General features: G+C 46.0%; 1 protein-coding gene across 1 annotated transcript in view; it reads right to left on the bottom strand.

Annotated features, from left to right (window-relative positions):
• LOC138510734 (sodium channel protein 1 brain-like) overlaps window positions 1-25963 on the bottom strand; it is a 640892-nt gene that overhangs the window by 382115 nt on the left and 232814 nt on the right. Inside the window, exons 9-11 of the mRNA XM_069626485.1 lie at window positions 23500-23956; window positions 22763-23097; window positions 17597-17710 (exon numbers count right to left, since the gene is read on the bottom strand). Of these exons, the coding sequence (XP_069482586.1) occupies window positions 17597-17710; window positions 22763-23097; window positions 23500-23956 (906 nt within the window). The remainder of the gene's footprint in view (window positions 1-17596; window positions 17711-22762; window positions 23098-23499; window positions 23957-25963) is intronic.

Below are 25963 nucleotides of genomic sequence, written 5' to 3'. Positions count from 1 at the left end.
TAGGCCCAATCTCATTAAGACAGAATGAATCCACTGAACCCCGTTCCCATGGGAAAGGAAAGACAAAATTACAAATGCCCTTAATACACAAGGGTGCAGGGCGACCCCAATATGTCCCCTGGTCACAAATGAACAAAAGTAATCTCCTTAAGGCCCTCCCACAACTCACAGCAGGGGCGGGGAAATGGATCAATGCATTCCTGAAAAACACGGCAGGGGTACCCCTAGCAATAGGAGACATTAAGAGCCTGCTAGTAGCAGCAGTGGGAGATCAGGCAGAGACAGTGTAGATTAAAGCTGGGTACCCAGGAGTACCACTGAGTAACGATGCCCATGATGGAACATCATTTAACAAGATTAGAGTGCGAGTATGGGATGAGCTGCGACACACATTCCCAGACACCCCAGACTTACAATCAATAATGCAATGCACAATGGCAGGTGAGAAAGATGCTGCACAATGTATTCTCAGGGTCCAAGAGATGTGTAGAGCAGAACTGGGCAGTGCCTGGGATCAATCAACGTCCTTGTTTTATTTTATTGTGAAAAAAGGACTACCTTTTTTCACAATAAAGGTGCTTCATAAGATAGCTGGGGTGGAAGCAAGGGGTGGCCTGAGATTTAATGTATCATATTGCACCATTGTAGGAGGATCAAAGAGCGCAAAAAAGAAACTGTTCAGAGGAGGCAGGCAGAGGAAGCAAAACTAGTTCAAAATAAACTAGGGTAGGTAGCAGCGGTATCTGCAGTGCAGCCCCCAGAGCAGACGGAAGAGGAAGAGTGTACCTCCATCGCCACACAGGCATGGGTGGCAGCAGTATTGGCTGACAATGGACAAGGACAGTGGGGAGGAAACCAACACTTCTCAGGGTTCCAGTGGCAAGGAGGGCAACAGCGAGGACAAGGTGAGTTCTGAGGGCAAAGAGGAGGGGTATTCGAAGGACAAGGACCAAGGGGTGGCAGACCAGGACAGTGCTGGTCATGTGGGAGCTGGGGACACTTCGAGAGAATGGCGTAGCAGACAAGGAGGGAATTATAACTACAGTCAACAACCTTATGGGTACCCCCACTCAGGCAACCCCCGGGTGCCCATTCATGGAATGTCCTCAATCCCATATGAGATGTACCAGGTCTATACGCAATTGCCTCCCCAGATCCCCATGCCTTACCACCCACCATACCAGTAGAAATCCATCCAGCCACACCAACCCCGCCCCAACAAACAAGCCACGGAGCACAGACACCCTTTTGCAACAGCAAAAAATGGAGCAGCTGCCCTATATCAGGGAGCAACAGTGGTGGGGGAAATCCTTTCTCATTCTCTGGAATAGACACATACCCCGCAAGGACAGCCCACAGAGAGCACTTGCGTGTCATGTACTTTCGATGAACTTGCATCCAGATGAGAAACCACTGGTGGGGGCAGAGATAGGAAATAAGCAATTCATCTTCATGGTGGACTTGGGAGCGGAGAAGTTGTGCATTCGTGAAGGAAACCCACTATCAGGAGAGATTCTCGACACGCAGGGATTCTCTGGGGCTGTTTTAATGTTTTCATACACAAAAAACCTAGACGTCAAGGTGGGAGGGAAGGTTGTACAAACACCCCTCCATTATTTCTAAGAGCTCTCCTGTCAAACTGCTTGGTAGGGATCTGCTTATCAAAATAAACATGTCAATATCATTCACAGGCAGAGGGATTGTCTGCACCACCCATGGCATGTGCTCCTTCCAAGCGATGCTGATAATACATGCTGTGGCCAGTGAGGTGGTGGTGTGGAGCATCCCAGTCAACCCAGACATGTTTGTTTATGGCATCGAAGTTCTTGCCCGAGCTGCCCCGGATTACCAGAAATGATTGGAGAGTACCCGAAGACTTCATTTTCTGACCTGTGGCACTATCGAAAGTGGATGTCGGTACAAATTTGTCATTAGATTTAGAAGGATTGCTTGTGTCTGCTAAAAAAAATTGTAGTGCTAGGAACTGAACCCCATGGGTGCTAATGCCGCACTGTGTTGTGTATCGATCCCAATGTACCCCTAGGAGAAGTGACAGATGAGGTCCTTTTGGAGGATGGCAATAATGATGGAGAAATAATCCTCGAAATGTGTATACCCTGTGACATAATGGTACAATACAGGAAAGTACAAAGGCCCCTCTTGGCCGTTGTCAGCAGCCTGCCCCATTCAGTGAAAAAGATCTACAATATGTCCCCACACACTTATAGACAACCAACCCACATGATGTCGGGATGTTACAAGAGGTGACCCCTGTGAGAATTTCCCTAAAACCTGGAGCAATACTCCCTCGAGTAAAACAGTAGCCATTGCCTAGGAAGGCAGAGGAGGGGATTCAGGAAACACTACAGGCTTTATTACACCAGGGGATGATAGTGCCCTCCTCCTCACCATGCGATACGGCCATATAGCCTATTAATAAAGGAACAGTCATCAGCTGGAGGATGATTCAGGATTTAATACCCCTTAATAACAATGTACAGCAAGAATTTCTGCTTGTTCCCAACCTAGCTTCTATTTTGTGTTGCATTCCCAAAGAAGCTATCCATTTCACGGTAGTTGATTTGAAGAATGCATCAGACTCACAGTACCTTACCACATTCACCCTGGGCGTAAAGTGCTATGAACACAGACGCTTACTCCAGGAGTACTGTGAAAGCACAAGTATTTTCAACAGGACACTGCATGAAAATCTAGGGAACATCCAAGTACTGAGCATGATAATTCAATACGTAGATGACCTACTGCTCTGCAGTGACAGCGAGGAGAGGTGTTGAAGGGACTACATTGCACTACTCCAGTTACTAGCAAGGAAAGGGTACAAGGTGGACAAGGCAAAGCTCCAGTATTAGGGCAACTGATCTCTAAGGATGGTAAGTGAATAATTCCTGACAGGGCGGCTACAGTGCACAACACTCCCAAGCCAGTCACAGTGATAACATGCAAACATGCCTAGGGTTGCAACTATTGCAGAGCATGGATCCTATACTATGCAACATATACCATACCATTCCTACATGCCCTCAAGGAAGCCCAAAAGGAGGGCAACACAATTGAATAGATATCAGAAATGATATCTAGTTTTAATAACTTATTAAAAAAAGGTGATTTCAACATATCCTACCCTTGCCACCCCTGATTACACACAGGAATTCTACAATTTCTCCCACTCAAACGGCACACTCATGACAACAGTACTCACACAGAAAAGTCTATGGGTCACAAACCTCTAGCCTATTACAGTGGCAGGCTCGATTCTGTCATGCAGGGGCAATTTGCCTGCAAACAAGCACTTGCTGCCGCTGCCTTTGTCATTGAGAAGAGTTCCACAATTGTCGTGGGGTGCTCAGTAATGGTGTATGCCGAGCACTCAGTTTTGCGATAATGGACTGCTCCAATTCCACACTCACTACACAGAGAGCATCATATGAAATAATACTGTCTAGCCCCGTATACATGTAGTACGGTGCAAAACCATAAATCCCCCCACGTTTCTTACTCAGCCATACTTGGCTGAGGATTTGTAACAGCATGATTGTGTATCCTATGAAGGGGAAGGAAATGATATCCCCAAAGCAAAAAACAGCCCTCTAGAGGATGGAGTAGTGTTTTTCATTGATAGGTCAGCATCAATTGATCAGGAAACAGGGGAAAAACACGTTGAGGCGGTAGTGGTGGGCCTATAAGAAGGAGAATACAAAACACTGATCATGAAAGGCTACCCAGGCATTATTCTGCACAAGCAGCTGAACTGGTAGCACTCATAGAAGCCCTGCAGGCCTCAAATAGCAGTAGATGGTGCTATGTTACCATCTACTCAGACTCTGCCTATTTCAACATTACGGAGTATGCAGGTCTGTCACGCTGGAGAAGGAGAGGATTCCCGAGAGAAGATGGCTCGCCAGTACAGAATGCAGCGCTGCTCAACACATTAATTTCGGCCCTTGGAGAAACTTCTGTGGTGGCCGTCGTAAAATGCATGGCACAAACACAAAACACAGACTAAATTTCATTAGGGAATACCGCTGCAGAAACGGCAGCAAAAGCTCCAGCATATCTCCCAGTTCAGAAATCAACAGAATATCTCAGAACCACAGCAATCACAAGACCACACATAGATGCATACACGGCCCTCCCCATCGCACAACGTATTGAACTGCAACATAGGGCACCATCAGAAAAAACAAAACGTATGTCTCAAACGTGAGTGCATGCAATCACCCACAAATCTCTTATTGAGACAACAGAGCACAGGGAAGATAGTAATGCCCGTTGAGTTATTGAAAACAGCCTTTGAGCAATTGCATTTCCCATCCCATAGCTCCAAACAGCACATTGCGGCTGATATCCAAGAGGACTGGTTTGTCCCAAATTTACAGGAGCACGTAGTATCAATGTTGGTCCAATGCACAACATGCCAAGTGTTCAGTACAGGGATGACACTGAGAACTTTGAGAGGAACAATGTTATGTTAAGTTAGGTCATGTTATTGAAATTTGTACAGTGCACGGTCACCCGGAGGTATCTTGGTGTTAAAGAGGGAGAGACAGAGACTACCATCCATCAGCCGCTAACCACTAACAGAACTGTCTTTAGAGCCCTTCTAAATGGCAAATGATTTTGCAGAGTTTTTACTGACAGTAGCATGTCATTCTACATACGAGCAGTGGTCACTGAGAAAGCCTGGCCACCAATGCACAAGCGCGGAAGGTAGGAACGACCAGCAAACCAGCCGATGCAGAACGCAAAAAATGGGTAGGACAGTAGTGGATGAATTTCGTCTGGAGGTATTCTGCCCTCAGTCCATGCAACACCAGATGAACAATGCATAGATCTCTTAAACTGAATATGCTGTGCCACTGGGAGCCAGTGCATGGAACACAACACCAGAGAGATGTGGGCCCCAAAGGGTGGCCCATTGCCGCCCGGGTGGCCAGATTTTGAAGGCACTGAAGCCGTTGGACTGTACCCTTGGGCTGGGCAAGGTACAGAGAATTACAGTAATACAACCGGCCAGCACCATGGCCGCAACCACTGGCGGACAAAGGGTGTCCGATAGCAGGGCAGCACCTTTATTAGAGTCTTAAGATGGAAATTACCTACTTTGGACACTGCAGAGACCTGATAATTCATAGAAAAGGAGGACAGAACAATCACTCCCAAGTTCTTTACCATCATCACTGGAACAGGAAGAGACCCAAGAGAGGAAGGCCAAAAAGAGGACACCCATAGTGCAGGATCGGGGGGCACCTGCCACCACCACCTCTGTCTTGTCCCTATTCATCTTCAGCCAGTTGCGCTCATCCACTCACCCACGGCAGTCAGGCACTGATGAAGGCACGGCGACATCTCAGCCTGATCAAGATCTAAATGGATCAGGATCTGGGTGTCATCGGCATAACAATAGCAGCTGACGCTGAGGGAGCGGATGAGATAGAGCAGAGGCCAGATATAAATGTTGAAGAGAATGGGTGACAAGGTAAAGCCCTGTGGAACTCCACAGGTAAGGTGGAAGTAACCCAGAAAGAAAGGAGGGAGAGAGAGCACCTGAGTGCAATCGGCCAGCAACGACGAAAACCAGCCTAGCACCTGACACAATATACCATTTTGGGTCAAGCGAGTCAGCAAGGTGGGACGGTCCATGGTATCAAATGCCACTGACAGATCTAACAAGATCAGGGCACCCACCCCACCTGCATCAACCAGTCTGGCCATGTTATCCTGGACCGATCCCAAAACACTTTCTGTGCCCCGACCAGGCCTAAAGCCTGATTGGGCAGGATCCAGAAGTTTAGAGGATTCCAGAAATGCAGATAGATGGGGTGACACCAAAGACTCCAAGAGCTTCATAGAAAAAGGTACCTTAAATTCAGCCGGAATAACCCCCATCTGTCAGGACATATTTATAGCCGTCTTAATTTCCATTTGCAAGTCACGAGAGATCTCTTTCATGACTGCCAATGGAACCACGTCTGAAGAAGAGCCTGACTTGATGCTCTGTATGGTGTTAGGCAGAATTACATGCAGTACCCTTTGAGAACACTACACACAATTAAGACTACAGGCGTAAGCACAATCTCACCTTTACTATTAGTCTGTACTACACAGTTTTGTGGTAGCAGGGCTGAGTAGCCAGGTTTATCTCAAGAGGGATGTGAGCAGTACACGGTGTTACACAAAGGATTTACAAGCACAGTGGTTCAAACAAACACTTACTCAAGGTTTCTTGGTAAAACTATTAATTTATTTACACTTTCATTTAGAAAACATTCCACTAACAATAGCCAGCTCAATATTACACTATAATACCCTCCAGTACCCAACCAATAAGTTTCTGAACAGGTTAGGCTCCCTAGAAGTGAGAGCAAAATGGCAGTAAAAGACGCAAGTTATAAGAATTAAACACAACTACTTTCTTAGGCAGGGCAAAAAGTTTCAGTTCACTACAAGAGGCAGTTCAATTCAATAGGCCTGGGCCAAAGTCAATGGATCAGTGTCTTAGATAGGATAGCACAGTTCTGTTAGTAAACAGTTAAGTCTTTGCCAATGTTCTTAGAAGTAGTTTGCACAAAAAAGAGTTATATGTCGGATCAGGAGCGAACAAGACTGCAAAGTTGGGAAAGTTTCACAAACTTTCACCGCGGCAGAGAGGATTTCTCAACCGCGTTTGCATGGTACCTTGGTAATGAAGAAAAGCTGTAGCTGAGGCAATTGTTCCTGGCAGTTCCTGCAGATCTCATTGTTCCTGAGCATCAGTTGTGGGGACAAGAGGAATGATCCTGCACTGCACGGGGACGGATCCACAAGCTTGGCAAAACGTCGGTTTAAGGTGTGAGTGCCTTAAAGTCCACAAATTGGTATCCTTCTCACTGGCTATCCGGTTTTCAACAGCACTCTGAAGAACATTCGACCAGTATGGAGATGCTTTCCAGGTGGCTTCCAAGTTGGTTATTCCCACCAGCTCAAGGGAAGAAGTCGTACTTGAAGGGGCTTCTCTGTCGAGGGAGTTTCAGGCTATTCAGACATGCAGCAGGGCTTCACCAGGCAAACCAAGGGTCCAGGAGTTGCAGCAGTCATCTTCCTTCAGCTCGTCTTCGGATTTTTCGTTCCAGTGGTCGACTCTGGCTTCCAAGTCACAGAGACCTGCCTTTTAAACATTTTTTGCCCATTAATTCCAGCCTAGCTGCCACTCACCCAGCAGGGTGGCTGTCCTTGCCGGACAGTCAGCCAGCCAATCATGCCAAGGTGCATTCAGGTCTCCTAGGAGACTAAGCACAGGGAGTTTCGGGCACCTCCCTCACTTCCTGTGCACTCCAGACACTCAGGCGCCAGAGGCGGTCTACAGTACTGAAGCCCGCCAAATGCAAATGAACAAAGGGACCAAACCTGGTTTGGCGCGCAGAGACAAACACTAGAAGGACCTGTCCAAAAAGAAATGATGAAAAAAGTCGATCAGAACCTGTTTTTACAGAGGGGGCTCAGACGCATCTTGAAAAACATGGCTCTGGTGGATTTTAGCTACCAGAGCGTTTAAACAGGTCACGGTCGGGAAAATCATGGTAACACCACTGCCACCAGCCATTCTGAGATGGAAGTGTAGCTTTTGAGAGCTACATGAGTTTTCTAGGCATAGGGAATACTAGGTATTTCCTCCAGCACTCTGCTGTAAGGCAGGGTGTGCTGGGTCTAGCAATTTAAAAGACTAGCAAAGTCAATTTAACTTTACATTCACTGGGAGACAGTAGTCTGCCCCAGAGAAGGTATTTAACCCTTGGGAAGTCTGAAAGACATCCTTGTGCCACTGCACTGAGGGTGCTGTGTGACACACAAGCATGGCCGGTCTTTGCATCAGGCAGTGCAAGCAGCTGCCTGAGGTGCTAGCTGGTGGGCGGGCGCCAGAACGACTCCAATCTTGCATCATTTATTTGTAATTGTACAAAAAATAGAAGTATGAAATCTTGCACTCTGAGCAATGCAGCAGTGACCAGTAGCACGAAAGGCCGGCCAAGGTGCTACTGCATTTGTCAGCAGTGATGCAGGCCCTGATCGCTGCAAGCCCCAGATGTTGATTTTTTCTGAAAAGTAACATTTGTTGCTTCTCAGACAGTTCCCAGGCCTGGCCTGACCGTCTGTGCCTCCCGAGTCCTCAGCAGAGTTCAGGTGGGGCTCCGGAGGATCAACAAGGCCCTGGCAACAGGCAAGCCACTGCTAAGCCCACACACCACATACAACTGAACTATCGAGCGCAAAGATGATATCAGGCCGGCCACTCAAGAGGCTCTGCTCTCGGTAAATCCACTCTGCGTTATAATTAAATATATGAAGTAATGCCATTGCCTTTGTGAGCCTGCATAATGTCCCTATAAGAAACTGCAAGAAGCCCCTTTCTGAGACTGACGGGGCCTTTTTTTTTGCCAGCACGATGTCTCTCTGAACCAATGAGCTGCTCCCTCTCAGAGACTCTATGCTGCTCCTCTTGAAGTCTGATGTGATATTGCCCAGATCACACACTTTGGTCAAAGGGGGGGCGCCGGGAAATGGAGTGCTTAGATGCACAGTCGGTCAGTAATGTAAGGCTAAGCCATGTCTCCTTCAAAAAGTTTAACTGTATGTAAACCTTGGCTCAGCATTAAACTCTGCACACCTCCCAGCCAGCCCTGGTTATTATACAGCAAAATATTAACGCATATATATGTTTGGCTTTTTACATGTAGATAAGAGAAACGCTGCCAGCATTTTTTTGTTTGTTTGTTTTATTTGCTTGTATAGCGCACCGAGCCGGAGGGTATCTGGGTGCTTTTCTTAAGGTACATGTTACAAAGTTATACAAATATACAGGTAAAATGAATTACACATTGGAATGTGCAGGACAATAATATTTACAGATATATATGATATATAGATTTACAGCATGTACAAACGAGTTGGGATCATGATAAGAGCTAGTAGAACTGCCCCTGGCTTAGGATGGTCTAAGAATGGGACCAGGTCGGCTCTAGGCATAGTCAGGTGGGAGGCAAGGGTCTAGAGATCACGATAGGTCAGATTGGATAATATAAGATTTTTAGTTTGGTTGCGAGAATAGCCAGCATTTTGTTTTGTTCCGAAAAGAGAGGAACACAGTGTCAGTTTTTAGGGCAAGTGGGAGTTTGTTCCAGGTCTTGGCAGCTAGCACAGGGAAGCTGGATCCCCCTGCTTTGTTTAATTAAAGGAGGGAATGTTTAGGCATTGGGAGTAGGTAGATCTGGTAGGCCTCGTGGATTCTCTTCTGGAGAATTTGTTCATCAGATATTTGGGCACTGAATTATTGAGGCATTTGTGGGTGATCATGAGTGTTCGGAAGGTGATGCTGTCTTGGAACGGGAGCCAACTGGTGTTTTGTCTAGTTTGTGTGATGCGGCTAGAACGCGGAATGTTGAGTGCAGCCCTGAGAGCATTGTTTTGCAATACTTGACGTTTGTGAAGATTCTTTTGACTGGTGCCCAAGTAGAGAGTATTACTATAGTCCAATTTGGACATTATGAGGGCTCTGGCCAGGGTGAGACAACTGTTGGAGTTTATGAGCTTGTGAAATGTTTTTGGAGGCTGTGCTCTGCCATGACCCCAGCCCCAACACCCTTTGTTAATATTTACGAGGATAGCATACATATTAAAGGTACTCTGCTTTCCTTGTATAAACCACAAGCAGGAAGAGCCTGTGTAATTATAAGGGAAAGGGAAGTGGTTAATTGCACAGGACCTTCACCAAGCACCCAAAAAAATGTTGCTCACAGGACGTTTTGTACATTGCAAATGAAAATCTCACCAAATTCTTTTATCATTTAAAAAAATGCATTTGTACCTTGTGTCATGCCAAACTGCATAACATTTTTACTGCTTTTAACCTGAAAATACTCACACCAGGGTCCGAAATTACTGTTTGGTGCATTGTGGATTTTCAGTTCTATGTAAATAAAACATTGCCACCCATCACACACAACCAGGGTCTATGGTCTGTCACCTTTGCTGGGAGCGCAGGGACACCTCATTGACACTTTATCCTACCTGCAATATAAAAACCCACACTAATGATCTTTCTTTATGGTCAGTGTCCTATTATACACTTATCAAAAGAACACAATGAAAGCGCAGTGATTTCGGTTTCAGATAGTTTGAAGTACATAGAATGGAATCAAATGTGGCTTTTAAACATTTCTTGGCTGTTACTATTAGTTTAAGGTTAACAAATGATGTAAATCTCCACTGGAATACACAGGGGTGGTTCTGGGTATTGTCAGGTGCTGTGCGGCAAAGGACATTCAGATTGCTCTATTTTGCATATGTATTGACATCACAGATAATTATCTTACATGAGTGACCTAATTCTTTCATACTAGAGGCAACAGAGGAAGTCAGTCACATTGTATGCAAGATGTCATCAGTAAACTAAGAACCACATAACTTTTTGAAGTGCATTTATAAATTGCCACTGACAAGGGGTGTTGCTAGGTCTGGAAAAGAACTGGGACTATGCTAATGTCGGGATTGTCAAGATGCTGGGCTAGCTAGTCTTTTGATTGTAGCCCTTGAGCTTCTATCCGGGGCTACAACCAAAAAACCCAGATCTACAGCCCCTTCAAACCCCCCCCACCCTCCAGCAATGCCTCTGGCCAGTGACATATACATGAAACACAATACCATGAATAAGCCTTTTTTTGAATAGCGTACACCATAAATGCCTACATATCTATTCCATTCAACAGATGCTAGTCTAGTCCTGGTTTAACTTTGCATTCTGGTACTTGTAGTCCTGGTTTTCCCCATTATAAATCCTGGACTACTAGTCCCAGATTGCAAAGTTAAAAGCAGGACTGGAATTGCATCTCACTAATAGAATGGATAATGTTGGGATGTATGGTACAGCATGAATTCAACACCTTCTAGGCTCTTCTAATGTTGGCAGATCAAATCATGTGAGCAGGATCAAACACTTTGTGGGGAAACTGGGATTTGAGACCATTATGTAACTTCGACACTCAAGCACATATATGCTGATGTCTGATTGGTAGAAATATGTGGTTGTGCCTGGATTTTAAGAATACTCTGTTTTTAGAAATTAATCAAAAAAGTTCAACACGACAAATCCATGCATAGATATTGTCCATCACAGTTGCAAGTGGAGAGTGCAGCTTTGCCAAATTGAAGCTCAGTAAAACGTACCTCCCATCAACAATGAAAGCCTGTCATAGATGGCTGTTCTATCAATTGAAAATGACATTGCCCATTCTCTGATTCTATCTGATGTCGGGCTTCCATTTAAAAGGGCAAAGTCAAGAAAAGTTACTTTTTGAAACATAATAACATAATACAGATAACATTCTCAGATTGTGACCTATGATCTGATGTATGCATTTTGTATTGCATTTTTATCTAGTCATTTGAGTGTCATATTCACAGCATTTGTACCATGCAATTTCTGTTGTCATTTTTGTGGTTGGGGAACCAAGGATGCTTTCCGCCTGGGGTGGAATCTGGGCTAAGACCGGCCCTGCACACAAGAAAAGATGATGCCTATGGAGTTGTCTAAAACTCCATATCCAAAGAATACAAAAGTAAAACACACATCTAAATACATGGAAGAGTGGGAAAAAAAGGCTCACACTCTTTCCAGGTAAAAATTAAAGTCCTAGAAATCCAGCAAAGTTGCTGGGGGTCTGAAAAGGTAAGGGAAATTAGCACATTTATGAGAACTCTCCCTAACATATGGCACTGGATACCATTGCCTCAGTAAAAAGCAAAAAGGAAGACTATTCTTTCACTTCAGTCAAGCCAACCTGACCTAGTAATTCTCTCTCCGGAGCGACAACCAAGGCAGATGCTGAGATGGTGGTGCGAATTGGCCTCAATTTTAGACACAAAAAACAGAGACAAGGAATCACAATGATTCTGAGAAGGACTAATCATGGAAGTATATTTCTCTGAAGAAGACTATGATTTGACCACCACAAAAAGGGCTTCAGGCTGGCACAAGCCCTAACGCAGCCATTCCATGAGCTGCACAGTGCCTACACAGATAATGGATAAAGATGCAATGGGACACAATAACTGATTGTGGTGGTGTGTCCATTTTCCCAATGGGTTGAGGCTGGCTCATGTTCCCACCCAGATGCCAAGTGTGGCGCAAAAATCCTTGTTAGGGAGGTATTCCCCGACTGGGGAGTGTGTGAAGTCACAATGGGACACATTTTTTCAATGAACTCTTCAAAGAGATATCTACCCTGTTGGGAATTAAACATTGTATGTGTTCCATTTACCACCCAGAAGCAAATGGGCTGGGGAGAGAATCAATGGACTCCTTAAAAGCAGACTATCCAAACTATGAAGTGTATTGCCTACCCCTGGCCCTGTTCCACCTATGCACACAACTCAGTAAGGACCACCACCTGTCCCATCATGAAATAGTAACTGGCAGGCACATATAGATACATAAAGACACCCCTGCCACTAGTAAGGAGAGCACCAGGTGCTCAATGGGAAGCAGCGATTCTGGAAGAAGAATTCAAACATTACCTAACCCAACTCACATGTGCGATCAGATGCATCGCAAAACAAATGGTCCCACCCCACACAGAGGAAAGTGAAACTATGACTACCCCATTGGCAGACACCACCCCTGCACAATCATTGTTGCCTGGGGAGTGGGTCTATGTCAGAAGCTTTGTCCCAAAATGGAACGTCCCTAGGTTCCATGGGCCCTATGAAGTGGAGTAGTCCCCTCCTCTTGCAGTAAAGGTCGAGGGGCTGAGATATTGTATACTCTCTCCGATGTTCGTAGGGCATTGCAGGGCACCACACCTGGCGTCCAGACGGACAACAACACTACCTCAAAACAGTAGCTCTACGCTGGCCATATTTATGCATGTGAGAATATTTACAGAAAATGCATGCTGCTAGTGCATCAGCTACGTAAACAAAAACTCTCTCTCTCTTTCTTCTCTCTTCTCCCCGTCGCCCACCCTCCAACCCTCCCCATTTTTTATCCAAATTCTGCAGGTACGACAATGATGGAGATGACACTGCTGAGAGATTGTTCCAATGTAGATTGAAGTAGAATTAGTAATACTAGGGCCTACAGCTATGACCCTGGTCTACATTTTATGGCAACTGTGTATACAATACTACTGTTTGCATTAGGGATTTATTGTGGGACATATTTTATCTGGCCTGCTCATCTAAAGGAAGGCGGGTAGGGGTCTAAAGGGACCGGTAACACAATTATACCCTTTGAAGTTACAGGAGTAGTTTTGAATGGAAAATAAACACCCTCCAATGTTACTGTATTTCTTTTGAATGTAACTGAAATGCCATCCCTTGCCCCCAGTTCTATCCTTATGCACTCCACAATGGTTAAATTGCCCAGACCCCTACCTCCTTCCCTGACATGAATGAAAGAATGAATGAGAGTACACCAGTAATAGTATTTCAATTCCCCACAATGGCAACCAATAGAACAATGTATAATGACACCCTTGTACATACTAGCAGTTTCCAAACGACAATATGAAATAGTAGCATGTTTGAACTACTAATGCCAGGTGTAAAACGATCCCTATGCAATGCCAAAATCACTAGAGATGCAATGTCTGTAGGAAAAAGGCCCACATTGCGCAGTAACAGAAAGAAAAGGCAAGCACAAACATGATGCATATCATGGCTTAGGACAAGATCCAGTGGGAGACATACCGAACACTCAAACAGTTGGTACTCTGACATGTGTGGAATGGGAAGGGGAACGAGTAATGGGAGTTTCTACCTCTTTTCCTTGATACCGCATGCATCTGTGGCACCCATGATCTTAGTACCACAAGAAGTCCTCATAATAGAAACACAATGGGCCTCATTATGAGTTTGGAGGTAGCAATGGCGCTATTAGTGCCATGGCTGCCTCCAAACTCGTGTCCGGGTTCCTTGAATGAGGATTTACCGGGTCATACCAACCTTGGAGGACCCGGTAAGTCCCCATTCAAAATACCCATCCCCATTCCCATTCAAGCCCCCATAGGGCTCAATGGGAATGGGGAGGGCTCAATGGGAATGGGGAGGGAGCTAATAACGGGCCCTTTAATAATGGGCCCATTATTAACTCCCTGGTCCCTTAGCGGCTCCCGCTAAGGGCGGCTGGTAAAACCAGTTGTCCTTCGAGGGACCTGCTAAGGGACCTCGTAATGCGGCGGTAAGGGGTTAACGGCACCGGCATCCTTACCGGCACTGTTAACCCCTTACCACCGCACTGTTAATGACCCCGTATGTCTGATTCACCTTGAACTATGTAGGATCAAAGGCACTTTTCAGGCATACAACATCCTCTAGATCTCATGGATCCTGATCCCTGAAAAGTGCAGAACGAGTTCCAATAATACCAAATGTCTCAAAGAATTGCATCCAGTAATCAAAGGAGCAAGATATGTCAACAACGAGCGGCAAGAAACAACACATGCATGCAGGGCCGAAGGACTTCTGGGGTTATCTGAGAAAATTGCAATAATGGTCGAGCAAACCTGTGAGCAAACATGGACAGAACATATCACAAAGTTAACTTGGACTGCGGCCCTCGAGAAACCAGTGAAGGTGCACCCACAGAAATAATATGAACATTGTTTTGTCAGCGAGGGGACAGTGGCTGTCGGGTCAAACGAACAATGCAACCGTACTTTCATAGTGCCCGACCAGAAAAAAGGCACAGCTGCATTGATGGACTATAATTGGATCTGCGGCCAGTAAGCATACTTGCACCTTCCGCCTTCTTGGAGGAGCTACTGTTCGCTAGCTACGCTTCAGATTACACTGCTGATCGTAACAGAAGAACACCTAAAGGGGGGTCTCCTGCTCGGAGCTCCCACCGTGCCCCCACCTTAGAAACTCGACACACAGAGCCACCACCTAACTTTTGTATGCTCCCTACGACCAACTACACAGAAGAAAAGGGGCATCAAATTGTATTTCTAACTACTCGTCCAAGCTGCTTGCACAAATACCTGTAGAATTAAAGCTCTACAAGACAGGAGAGACATGTTTTGCATCCTTAGTACCCAGCATCCAGACATCGGCCAATGCCAAATGGCTGCAGATAGTTCGATGGGAGATAATCCAGCTGCCGAATGATACTGAACAAGGAGCCTGAGGAGAGATTTTAGGGCTGGAGTGACGTGGCCCCTGGGATTGAGGCCAAGGACAAGTCTTGCAGTCCTATTCTCGATTAGCTGAAGGGGGCGAAGGGAGGAGTTAGGCAGATTACGGAAGAGGCTGTTGCAGAAGTCCAGCCTGGAGAGGACCAGAGCTCTGGAGACATTGAGCCTCATTCCGAGATTGGTGGTAGTCACGGCGCTATTTGTGCTATGACTGCCACCAATAATGGGTCCGGCACCGGTGTTCTGCAATGGGGATTTACCGGTGTAGTCTGACCCTGGCGGGACCGGTAAGTCCCCATTGCACAAACCATTCCCCATTCCCAATTGAGCCCCAATAGGGCTCAATGGGAATGGGGAGGGCGCTAATAACGGGCTCGCGACTTGCACGCCCGTTATTAGCACCCTGGTCACTTAGCGGGACCCGTAAGGGATGTGTGGTCAGACCACACGTTCCTTACGGTCCCTGCCAAGGGACCTTGGAATAGGGCGGTAAGGGATTATCGCCACTGGTCTCCTCACTGGTGCCCGGTATCCCTTACCGCCCACCTTGTAATGACCCCTATTGAGTTTCTGTGGGAAGGTGAGGAAATGGAGAATGCCTCTGGGGAGGCGAAGCTGAAGGTGGGCCTTCATAGCAAGGTCTGTGATGTGAGGAGAGAAGGAGAGCGAGAATTCGAAGATGACACCAAGGTTTTTAGCCTCACAGGAGGGCAAGGGGAGGGGGCCCATGAAGAGTGGCCAGAGTGTGGGAGGGAAAGAGGGAGCAGAGGTCCCAATAAGAAGGATCTCTGGTTTACTGGCATTAAGGCAGAGATCATTAGCAGACCACCAGGCCTGAAAAGCAGACAGGCAGTCAGGAATGAGAGAGGAAGTGGATGAGGCGGAGGAGGTAAGCTTGAAGGAGAAAATGAGAGAAAATCTTCCCTTTACCTGTTACAAAATACTCTGTTTAAGCGGATGGCTTTATATGCAGAGCATTATCAAATATAGCAAGAACGCATAGGAGATGAAAGCAGTATATAAAGTATATATACATTATATAAAGCAAATCTGATCATTCAACTGGAATATAGCACCATGGTTAATTTGACCTGATTAAAGTGGAAGTCCAATGTGGTTGCTCGCTGAATCAAGCTTTCTGACTTTATATGAGTCGTAGACAAGAAGAATGAACTACAGACTTCTTTCACAAAGGCATAGACTGAGTCCCAGGAAGGGTAAATAACTTGAAATTAAAACTAGTGCCATTGCTGGAAACAATGATGATCCAATGTCTGGACTTAGAAGCTTACAATTTAACAGGGCCAATATCTCCAATGGACATTTATACACACAGGCCGAGTTAGAGAATATTCAGAATCCTTACATTTTGGAGAGGAAATGTTGGTATTACCAAGGCATGGAAATATTCCTATTGGTGGAACATATGTCATTAGTTATCTCACAACTGTTGGGGGTCTAAATAACTTAAAGAAAACTACCAATAACATATCAAATGTAACATTTTACTGTTAAGGCAGTTGGAAGTTTCCCTTGATTTACCTTGATTTAAACATTTACACAATCAGAATGTGAACCCTAGATAAGGAAACAAAGGTAGGTGGAGAGTTTCTCCTTTGACCAGAGGATACTAATAAATATATTATTATGATTTAAATTCCTCATTACATATGGATATATTATATACGTCTTTGAATAGAACATCATCTGGCTTTAGTGGTCCTTAGAGATATATGATGATCAAACTAAACTTCTAAATATTTTGTAACTTTACAGTTGTCACAGAAGTACGAGGGTGCCACACTACACAACAACTTTTCTTCAAAGAAGAAGCTTTCTGTCTATATTAATGTCAATGCAATCAAAGATGTGTCCCGGTTCCGTCCTTTGTCTGTTTTCTGTTACAGGAACTCATCTTGTTCAACATTAATAGAATGTGACCTGTACATTCGATTAATGCATCCTCTTTTCTGAACCAGAAAATCACAGTAGCAGCTGGGCCAGCCTAACATCCTTTCGATATTCCAATCCCAATCCCAGAGACAAAAGGTAACATGGGATTTCAATTCTTGCCTGCATTGTTCACAGATTCCATTGTATGGTTGGTTTACATATGAAAAGAGATAACTGCACAATCAGCACTACACACATGTGCATGTTTAAATAGGCAAAATGTGCATACCACTCTTCCAGCAAGACATGTTAAACAGATGAATTTCTCGATGTGTGTAAATCATAGATGAACATAGTAAATATGTTGATGTCATTAAGATGATGTAGCTAGTACAATCTTCAAACTATTCAGTAGCAGCTCAGTTTGAATTGGATGCCATTGAAAAGGTTAAGACACATAGGCAATTGTAAGACGTGCTTGTGTACAAAATGTGCATGTTTTACTTTTGTTATTTTACCTGTGGAGGAGGAATGACTTTAATAGGCCTTGCTCTGGTGAGACGTTTCAATGTGCTGTAGAGGCGTCTTTGGTCTTCACTCAGCAGCATAATCAGTGGACCTTCCTTCATTGTCTGTTTTAGAAATGGAATTGCATGAGGCACCAATAAGATAAGATCAGCATTTTCAGACATATTTTAATGAAACATCTGGGGTGCATTTACACAAACAAGACTACCGTGGTGATACGTGTGCTGACACATTTATAATAAAGAGACATGATGTCTTAGAACATCAATAGCACACATAAATGTAGTGATTTTTGTATACACTAAAATCATTTAGGGGCAACAGTGAGCACCAAAAAAGTCAAGATGCTTACCTATTAAACAAACTGAATTTAGTTGCTAACCTGCGGAAAAAACCTTCTTAGCGCCAGTTATAGGCCTCATTCCAAGTTGGAAATACTGCCATTGGGCGTGGCAGTAAAACCCCCAGATTACGAGCAGAGTAAAAGCAGAGTTTGCCCCAGCTGTCAATTCATTGGGCCTCATTACGGGTCAGGCGGTAAACACGCTGCCACTGTTAATTCCGGACCGCCCGATCTCGAGTCCTGCAGGCGGGAGGTGGCGTTCCCGCCAGGTGTGACCAGGCAGGTTTAACACCGCCCGCCTGCAGGCGGATGTGGAAACACCAGCACCATCACGAGATGCTGCCAGTGTTTCCATTTCCCCATTACCATTGAGTCCTTTGCGACTCAATGGGAATGGGGATTTACCGAATTCCGCCTCCGGAATTCCCGGGACACCAGGGTCGTAATGCCCTGGTAATTCCGGGAGTCACGGAGGCGGAATGGTAATACGAGTCTGGCGGTAACCGAGCTGGAAAAACTGTCTGGTGGCCGCCGGACTCGTAATGAGGCCCATTGTGGAGAAATTACCGAAGTGGTCATTACACTATGTACATTTCCTTCGTTGTTCTGATATATAAAGTGAAGGAAATGCTTCCTGCCAAGTACAGGTGGTATTTCCTCCACTTTACTTCCAAAATTGTAATCTGGCGATTCAGTCACAGTGGTGGAAATTCCATTGCTGACATGTTTTTACCACACTGCCAAACTCGGGTTGAGCCTGAATGTTTTCTAAGTGCTCTGTTCAAGTAGCTCATTTTATAAATAGAGTGGACTGAACTCACTGGTTTGGAAGAAAAAAAATTGTGTACCTCTTGTGAAAAAGCAGTAAGAAGCAAGAAGACGTTACTGCTCCAGTCAGTGTTTTAGAGAAAGGTGTGAGTGTATGTGTTTGTGTGTTGTGTATTGTTAAACAGCATTTAGACTGTGCCCATCATCAAATAATTGTAATAATGTTCACTCTTTTGCAGAGTGGGACATCTGAGATTGCCAAGACATCTGACAGAAGCAGGATCACAAAGAGTTGATTTAGTATTGTCGAGTGGGGTGCATACAAAAGGTAAGAAGGGGGAACTGGATCCTACAAGTCCTATTAAGTAGATAACAGATCAGGATTGCAGGAATTCACAAGTTAAATTCTGATGACTCAAGGATGAAGGAAATACATGAGTCAGGTTTCACAGAGGAACATTGTTATTAGTAAATTAGTGTGTGGCTGTGTAATAAACTCAATTGGCCTCATTACGAGGTTGGAGGTAATGGAAAAATGATGCCAGTAAAGGATTACCGGCATTGCTTACTGCTCCGGTCTATTATGACCCGACAAGCCGCTTTTAGCGGCACCCTAAATAACGGTGCCTCTAATAGTGGCATGGGCGCATACAAGCGCCCCTTCGGGGAGCAAATACCGGCATGCCGGTAATAGGAGGACATCACAACCCACGCGGACATGCAAATACCAGCATCCCGAAGACGGTAATCAAGGGCTGCACGATGCCGGCCATACAGGCATCGCGGACCACCCGCAAACAGCAATCAGCAATCAAGCCAACTGCCACAGGTGGAGTCAATGGAGGCTGGGCCAGTGTTAAATGAGTACACCCACACACCACAGCTCTTCCTACACCAAAATGCTACCACTAGCTGTTGCAATCATGGCACTGGAGGACATGCCTATACTGCTACAACTACAGCAACAACACCAACTACAACTACAGCAGCAACCACAGGCAGCACAGAGAAGACACAGAGGAGAAGGAGGGCGCGACAGCCAGCAATTACCACCAGCGCAACCAGCAGAGCCTCGTAGGCAGCCATCAATCACTCGCATCAGACCCAGTCCATTCAACCTAACCCCTGAGCAGATCCACACCCTGTACCTGTTGGACCGGGACACCATCACCACCATAGTGGACATGATACACAACGACATTGGCAGCCTCATAGAAATATGCACTACCAATCCCCCGCTACTAAAGGTGGTGTCTGTGCTCCACTTCCTGGCCACAGGCACCTATCAACACACAGTGGGGCAGCTGCATGGAAGTTCGCAACCACTATTTTCACAAATGCTGAACCAAGTGCTGGATGCCCTCCTGAAGCACGCAGGCACCCACATATCCCTACCACGGACTGCCCAGGAAATAGCCGACACCAAAGTAGCTTTCCATGCACTGGCAGGCATGCCCAATTGTGTTGGTGCCCGGGACTGCACCTATGTGGAATTGGTAGTCCCCCATGCCATAGAGGCAGTGTACCGCAATCGCAAGCAATACCATTCCATCAATGTGCAAATGGCATGTGACTCTGGCAAGATCATCACACAATGCTGCACCCGATTTCCCAGATCAACACATGATGCCATGGTGCTGCGTAACTCCACGCTACCCTGTCACATGGAGCGACATGCTGTACCACGTGCCTGGCTGCTTGGTGAGTTGCCTGAGTGGGCCATGGCAGTGCAATGGCTACTGATGTGTAGTGATGCATACTCCACCTGGGTGGGAAAGGGGGGGGCATACTCCACCTGGGTGGGAAAGGTTGGGGGAGGCATACTCCACCTGGGTGGCAATTGACAGTGATTGGAGAATGCCTGGAGAGCTAGACACTCCTGACCTGAATCTCCCAAACCCAAAATGACACATCACTGGCAAACATTTTACCAATCATGCATATTGATGGCAACAAGTAAGAGGCACAACCACACCACCCTGGGTATGTCAAGCAATGCATGACTGAACAGGATTGCAACTGTGGCAATGTGGCTGGTGCGACCATGCACAGTGTATAATAAATAGTATAAATGGGAGGCTAAACATTGTTGTACAACCACAGCATATCCGCCTCAGCATGCATTACATCACCCTACATTATCTATTGAACGCCATCCAGACTACCATACCTCATAGCAGTATAGTATGCATCTAGTTACTATTCTTGTATACGTACAGGGAAATGTGCATATCCACACCAAATAGCTGCAACCATGACTGTGCCTCCTGAAGGTGACAGCTCAGAGTGACACACACCTATTTGGATTTGCTTGCAGGTGATGGAGGATATCCCTTGAGGCCGTGGCTACTTACCCCTGTGCGGAACCCGCAGAACAGCCATGAAGAGGAGTACAATCGTGTTCACACCCGTACCTGTGTTGTGATTGAGCAGACCTTTGGCCTGTTGAAGGCACGTTTCCGCTGCCTAAGCAGGTCTGGTGGGGCACTCCTATATAGTCCTGAGAAGGTGGCAAAGAACACCATGGCCTGTGTCATGCTGCACAACATGTGCGTCCAGAGAAATGTACCACTGTCACCTGACATTGACATGCATTCACCGGGTGAGGATGATGAGGATGGAGACGGAGGTGAAGTAGCCCCCCTGCCAGTACGTGATGCACGGGATGGCCATGCAGTACGCCAAGCACTGATTCATGAATACCTCTGAACCACACAGACTATGATAGGCATGTGTCAATAGTCATGGCGTGTGTAGGATTATATGGTGGTACCTGAACCACTGAATCTGGCCGTTTGTGAAAGAACGTTGGGCTTTGCTGTCTATTTTGGATTGTGTTTGAAGAGTAAGAACTCGACAGAGTGGCTGATTCAAGTAAAGACCTGTCACTCGCCTCAAGGTTTACTTTCTTTTGGGAACACATTTGGCTACCTCACCTTTTAAGTGTGTCTTTACTCAATATCCATTGAAAAGGATTACTATTAAAATAGTCCAAATACGGCTGGATGTGATTGTGTAATTGGCTACATTGGATCCTTGGAATACATAGATCCCAAGATTTCATCAAGGATCAAGTTCAGATCCATGCCCACCAGGACTGGAGGGGACTATTATTGTAGAAATTCAAGAAGAGCTACCCCTGATGAATGTCAGACATCTAAGAGTCAACAGACAGAAACATGTTGGGTTGTTCATAGAATGCAACAAATGAATTTTGCACTGATGTTTGTATGTTAAACGTTGTTTTTTTAGTTGTTAATGTGGTATGGTTGTTTTTTCATTTTACATTTATGTTGTGTATGTAATCGTCCTGTTTTTTGAAAACCTGGTTTTAGGGTTATTTCTTAATCTGTGTATTATTCAACACAGTTTTTTAACGAGAATGATGTCTTTTTCTCTATAATAAAAATATTTTTCTTAACAATATACCTTTTGTGCGTTACACCTTTCCTTCCCATTGAAATATGAAATTGAACTGTTTTCTTCTATACTATAATATAAGTGACACACTGGATCCATGTGGACATGCACACAGGGATTGTTGGGAGTTGGCCACTCAACACCATCACACATTAAATGTATATACACAAAATGAACAATGTCCAGTCATTGAATGTTTTTGCACACAACGGATGTATTTGTTCAAACAGCAAAAATGTGACCACTCCCTCAACCCCAAGTGAACTCCCAAACCCACCCAGCAAACCCCAAAAAACCAGTGAACTCCCAAACCCACCTAACAAACCCCAAAAAAACCAATATACTCCATGAAATGCTCCCCTTCACCGCAAAGCATGTGTCCCACTCCCATTGTCTGGCCACACTACTTCCGGGACTTTTTGCTGTCCGGGGGTGGCATCTCGGAGTGCTGTGCACTCCTTCGGGTCTGGCGCACAGGGCTGGTGGGGACTGAGGATGCAGGTGTGGAGGCTGTTGATGAGTCGGAGGCAGGTTCCATTCTGGATGCTGTCCTCCTCGATGGTGCTCAGGTCCGAGTCATGGAGGCAGGGATCACCACTGCTTTAGGTGGGTGAGGGCTCGATACGGGGATGGGGGTGGACTGGGGGCTTGGGCTGGGTGGACAAGCCACTTCTGTGACTCCCTCAAGGTCCACATTGCCATCCAAGTCATCCTTGGTGGTGGCCGGCGCATGTAGGGACTCCCCTCCAACTGGTGTGGGTGTGGGCTGCTGGGTCTGATGTGTGTCCGGCACACTGGCAGCAGGTGTTGTTGGCTGTGTTTCCACTTGGTCAGGCACACTGTGTGTGGGTGTGGCCTGCTTGTCTGCCATGGAGGTGGTGGTGGCGGTGGCCCTTTTCTTTTGGTGGGACGTGGATGCCCTTGCGGTGTTCTGTTGCCTGGCATTTTCCTCATCGGTGCCTGGGGGTTAGAAGAGATGCAGGGCATCAGTGATGGTGTCACATGGCAGAGGCATACAATTGTGTTGTTCAATATTCATTCATTCATGCATTCATGTCTTACAGGTGTGTCACACAGGGTGTTCTGAGGGGGCCATTTGGCATGCACTGCATGGCAGGTGGCCTGCCATTGATTTGGGGTTTGTGTGATGTGTTATATGGGCACGGTCCAGGGGTGTTGGCTGTGTGTTGGTTATGGGATTGGCACTCAGCATGCATTTCTGTGTGGCAGGGTTTGGGCCGCAATCTGGACTTGGATATGTTGATGTGGGTGTAGGGACGTGCATTGCATTGCCTAGGCTCTCTTCCACATCACTTGTGCTACGTCATGGTTTCCCCTACAGGGATGTGCAGGGTCACTCACCTCCTTCTGGGGATGATGCCGCACCCATCTCCATCTCCCCAAATCCCTCAATCGACTCTGGATCGATGAAGTTGCTAGCGGTCTCCTCCCAGGGCATCATCTTTGCAGGAGAGTGGGGACCCCCGCCTGTGGCCATGGCCGCCCTCCTGTTTCTTGACATAATGTTGCGGACCCTCAAGTGGAGATTGTTCCACCTCTTACAGCAGTCCCTGACAGTACGCGGGGTGGTCCCCACAGCCGACACCTTGCGGGAAACCTCCTGCCAGATGTCCTTTTTCTTCTGCTGGACCTCACGCTTCATGTCATGGGATTTCATGAGGTCTGCATGTGCAGCAAGAGTGCCCGCCAACATATTCAATTCTGCGTCGGAGAAATGCTGTTTACGCATCCGGGGGGTGGTCTTCCGGGTAGCCTTGGACATCCTCAAAGTATTGCCACAGTGCTCAACAGGTATCAACTGGTGGTTAGGGAGGATGGCGATGGATTGTGTTTTTAAAGATGGCCGCCGGGCCATTTCCCGCTCCGACGCGATGACGTTATTTCCGGGTCCGGTTTTACGAGCCAGGTATTAGCATGTTGGTATTACCGGGTCGGTGTTTAGGGGTTCCTCCTGGGCGGTGCTGGTATTGGCGGGTCCCATGATGGTGCTATCGGGGGGTTGGAGGGCCTTTTGCGGCATGCCGGTATGGCCATTACCGGCATGGGTGTTCGCGCGTGCTTGCGCACTCGTAATCACCCGCTATTAGTGGGGTCATACGAGCATGGACCCGCTCGTTCCGCCATGCCGGTAATGACCCCGTTTTTACCGCGCTACTCGTAATGAGGTCCAATATTTACTCAATAAGACACTTGAGGCATGTCAGCTTTTACTGCCTGGAAGAATGATCAATTTAATTCACAAAACACACTCCAGAATTATCATTCTGAGACTGCCAAACGTTCACCTATTTTGAAAAAGTATTCTATGTCAGGCCATACCCGACCAGTGAAGTGTTTTCAAATAAAGGTTACCTCTCAAATGCAGGAACATGTTGAAACTGTCAACATATTGGATATTCAGCCATCTAGGTTCCACCACAAAAGTGGCATGGGAACACATTACTGGTCCTGGGAGAACTATATTCGTGTGAATGGTAAAGAGGGTCACCTGTCACTGTTGGCGATCTTGTACCTCTCTGTGTTATTCACTATAGTTGAACATGAGACTCAGAAATTGCCCATGCTTGGTTTTGATATATTTTTGTCTGGAAGAATGCAAGCTGTAAAACTGGGCCTGCTTCTTTCCAAATTGATTGGTGTACACTGGAGGGGGTCCCTTGAGGGCCTCCTCTCTTGCCCCTTGTTGTTATTTGCTAAATTTGACACAGATAATACTATTATAATGAGGACATCCAGGTGTATCTCAAGGTTTTTGGTCCTAGTGAAGATTTACAGTCTCCCTTCCTGCTTTAGCAAGGTGGGTGACCGGAAACTTCATGACAGATTACATCTGAATCCTTAAAAGAAGCACGTTGCTATTTTTGGCCTTAAACATTTCCTTAAGGGCTACTCTCACTCCCCACCTACGGAGTGCTATTCGGTCTACCAACATCCTACAATGAGCAAGTTAGGAATTTGGCATTTATCTTGCAGTCTGATAGGAGTGTTCAATACCAAGTGGGAGAGGATGTGAAGTCCTTCTTTTTCAGACTTGGCCACTGCCTCATATTTTTTGCCTACCTTCTGTTCCTATCTTCCATGAGAGGATCATGCAATGGTCGTTTCTGCACAAATCAACTGTAGGTTTCATTATTGGAACACATTCGAAGTGGGCATCAGCAGTAAGAGCAGAGGTAAGATGAGCAAGAAAGGCGATTTCACTATGTACACTGTGACAAAGTCTTTGCTTGCTAGTGGGGAAGAAGCACTAGGGGGAGCACAACATTCTTTGCACAATGCCAGCATTTTAGCCACATCTTATCTCACAGGAGTTACAATCATATGAGTTAAACTGACAAGAGAGGATAGCGCACCTCCTTTGCTTAGGCAGAATTGACTGAGGGCAGCTTTGCTTGAAACTCGATTCAAAAACAACCATCAACCCTGGGATCCTGTGGAACACAAAAGTAGCCAACAATTGTGCAAGAACCAGGTCCTGCAGAGAGGGACAGATGTTTTTGTTCAATGGGCAATCAGTGTCACTGAATCTCCCGGCGAGTTTCAGTGCCTCTCCGAGGTTTGGGAGACCTATTAAAGGACCAAATCACCTTCTCTTTGTTATGGTATAGGAGCAGGAGTTTACAGGGCAAGACCACAACCTGTATTTAAGAGGACTTTTGCTGTATTTTGGAGGAGTTCTTGAATCTTTTTTTATATTAGATTTGACTGCTTTTGGTCTCTGGGCCCTTTTGTCTTTTTGTTTATAATGCACCCTTATTCTTCTTATCGTTTTATCCTTTCTTTCCATCAATCCAAAACAATTGTC

Source organism: Ambystoma mexicanum, chromosome 6p (assembly GCF_040938575.1).
Source record: "Ambystoma mexicanum isolate Mex_15411 chromosome 6p, UKY_AmexF1_1, whole genome shotgun sequence".
Classification (NCBI taxonomy): Eukaryota; Metazoa; Chordata; class Amphibia; order Caudata; family Ambystomatidae; genus Ambystoma; species Ambystoma mexicanum.
Note: the sequence above shows the minus strand (reverse complement) of the source record. Positions and strands in the feature narration are given on the sequence as shown.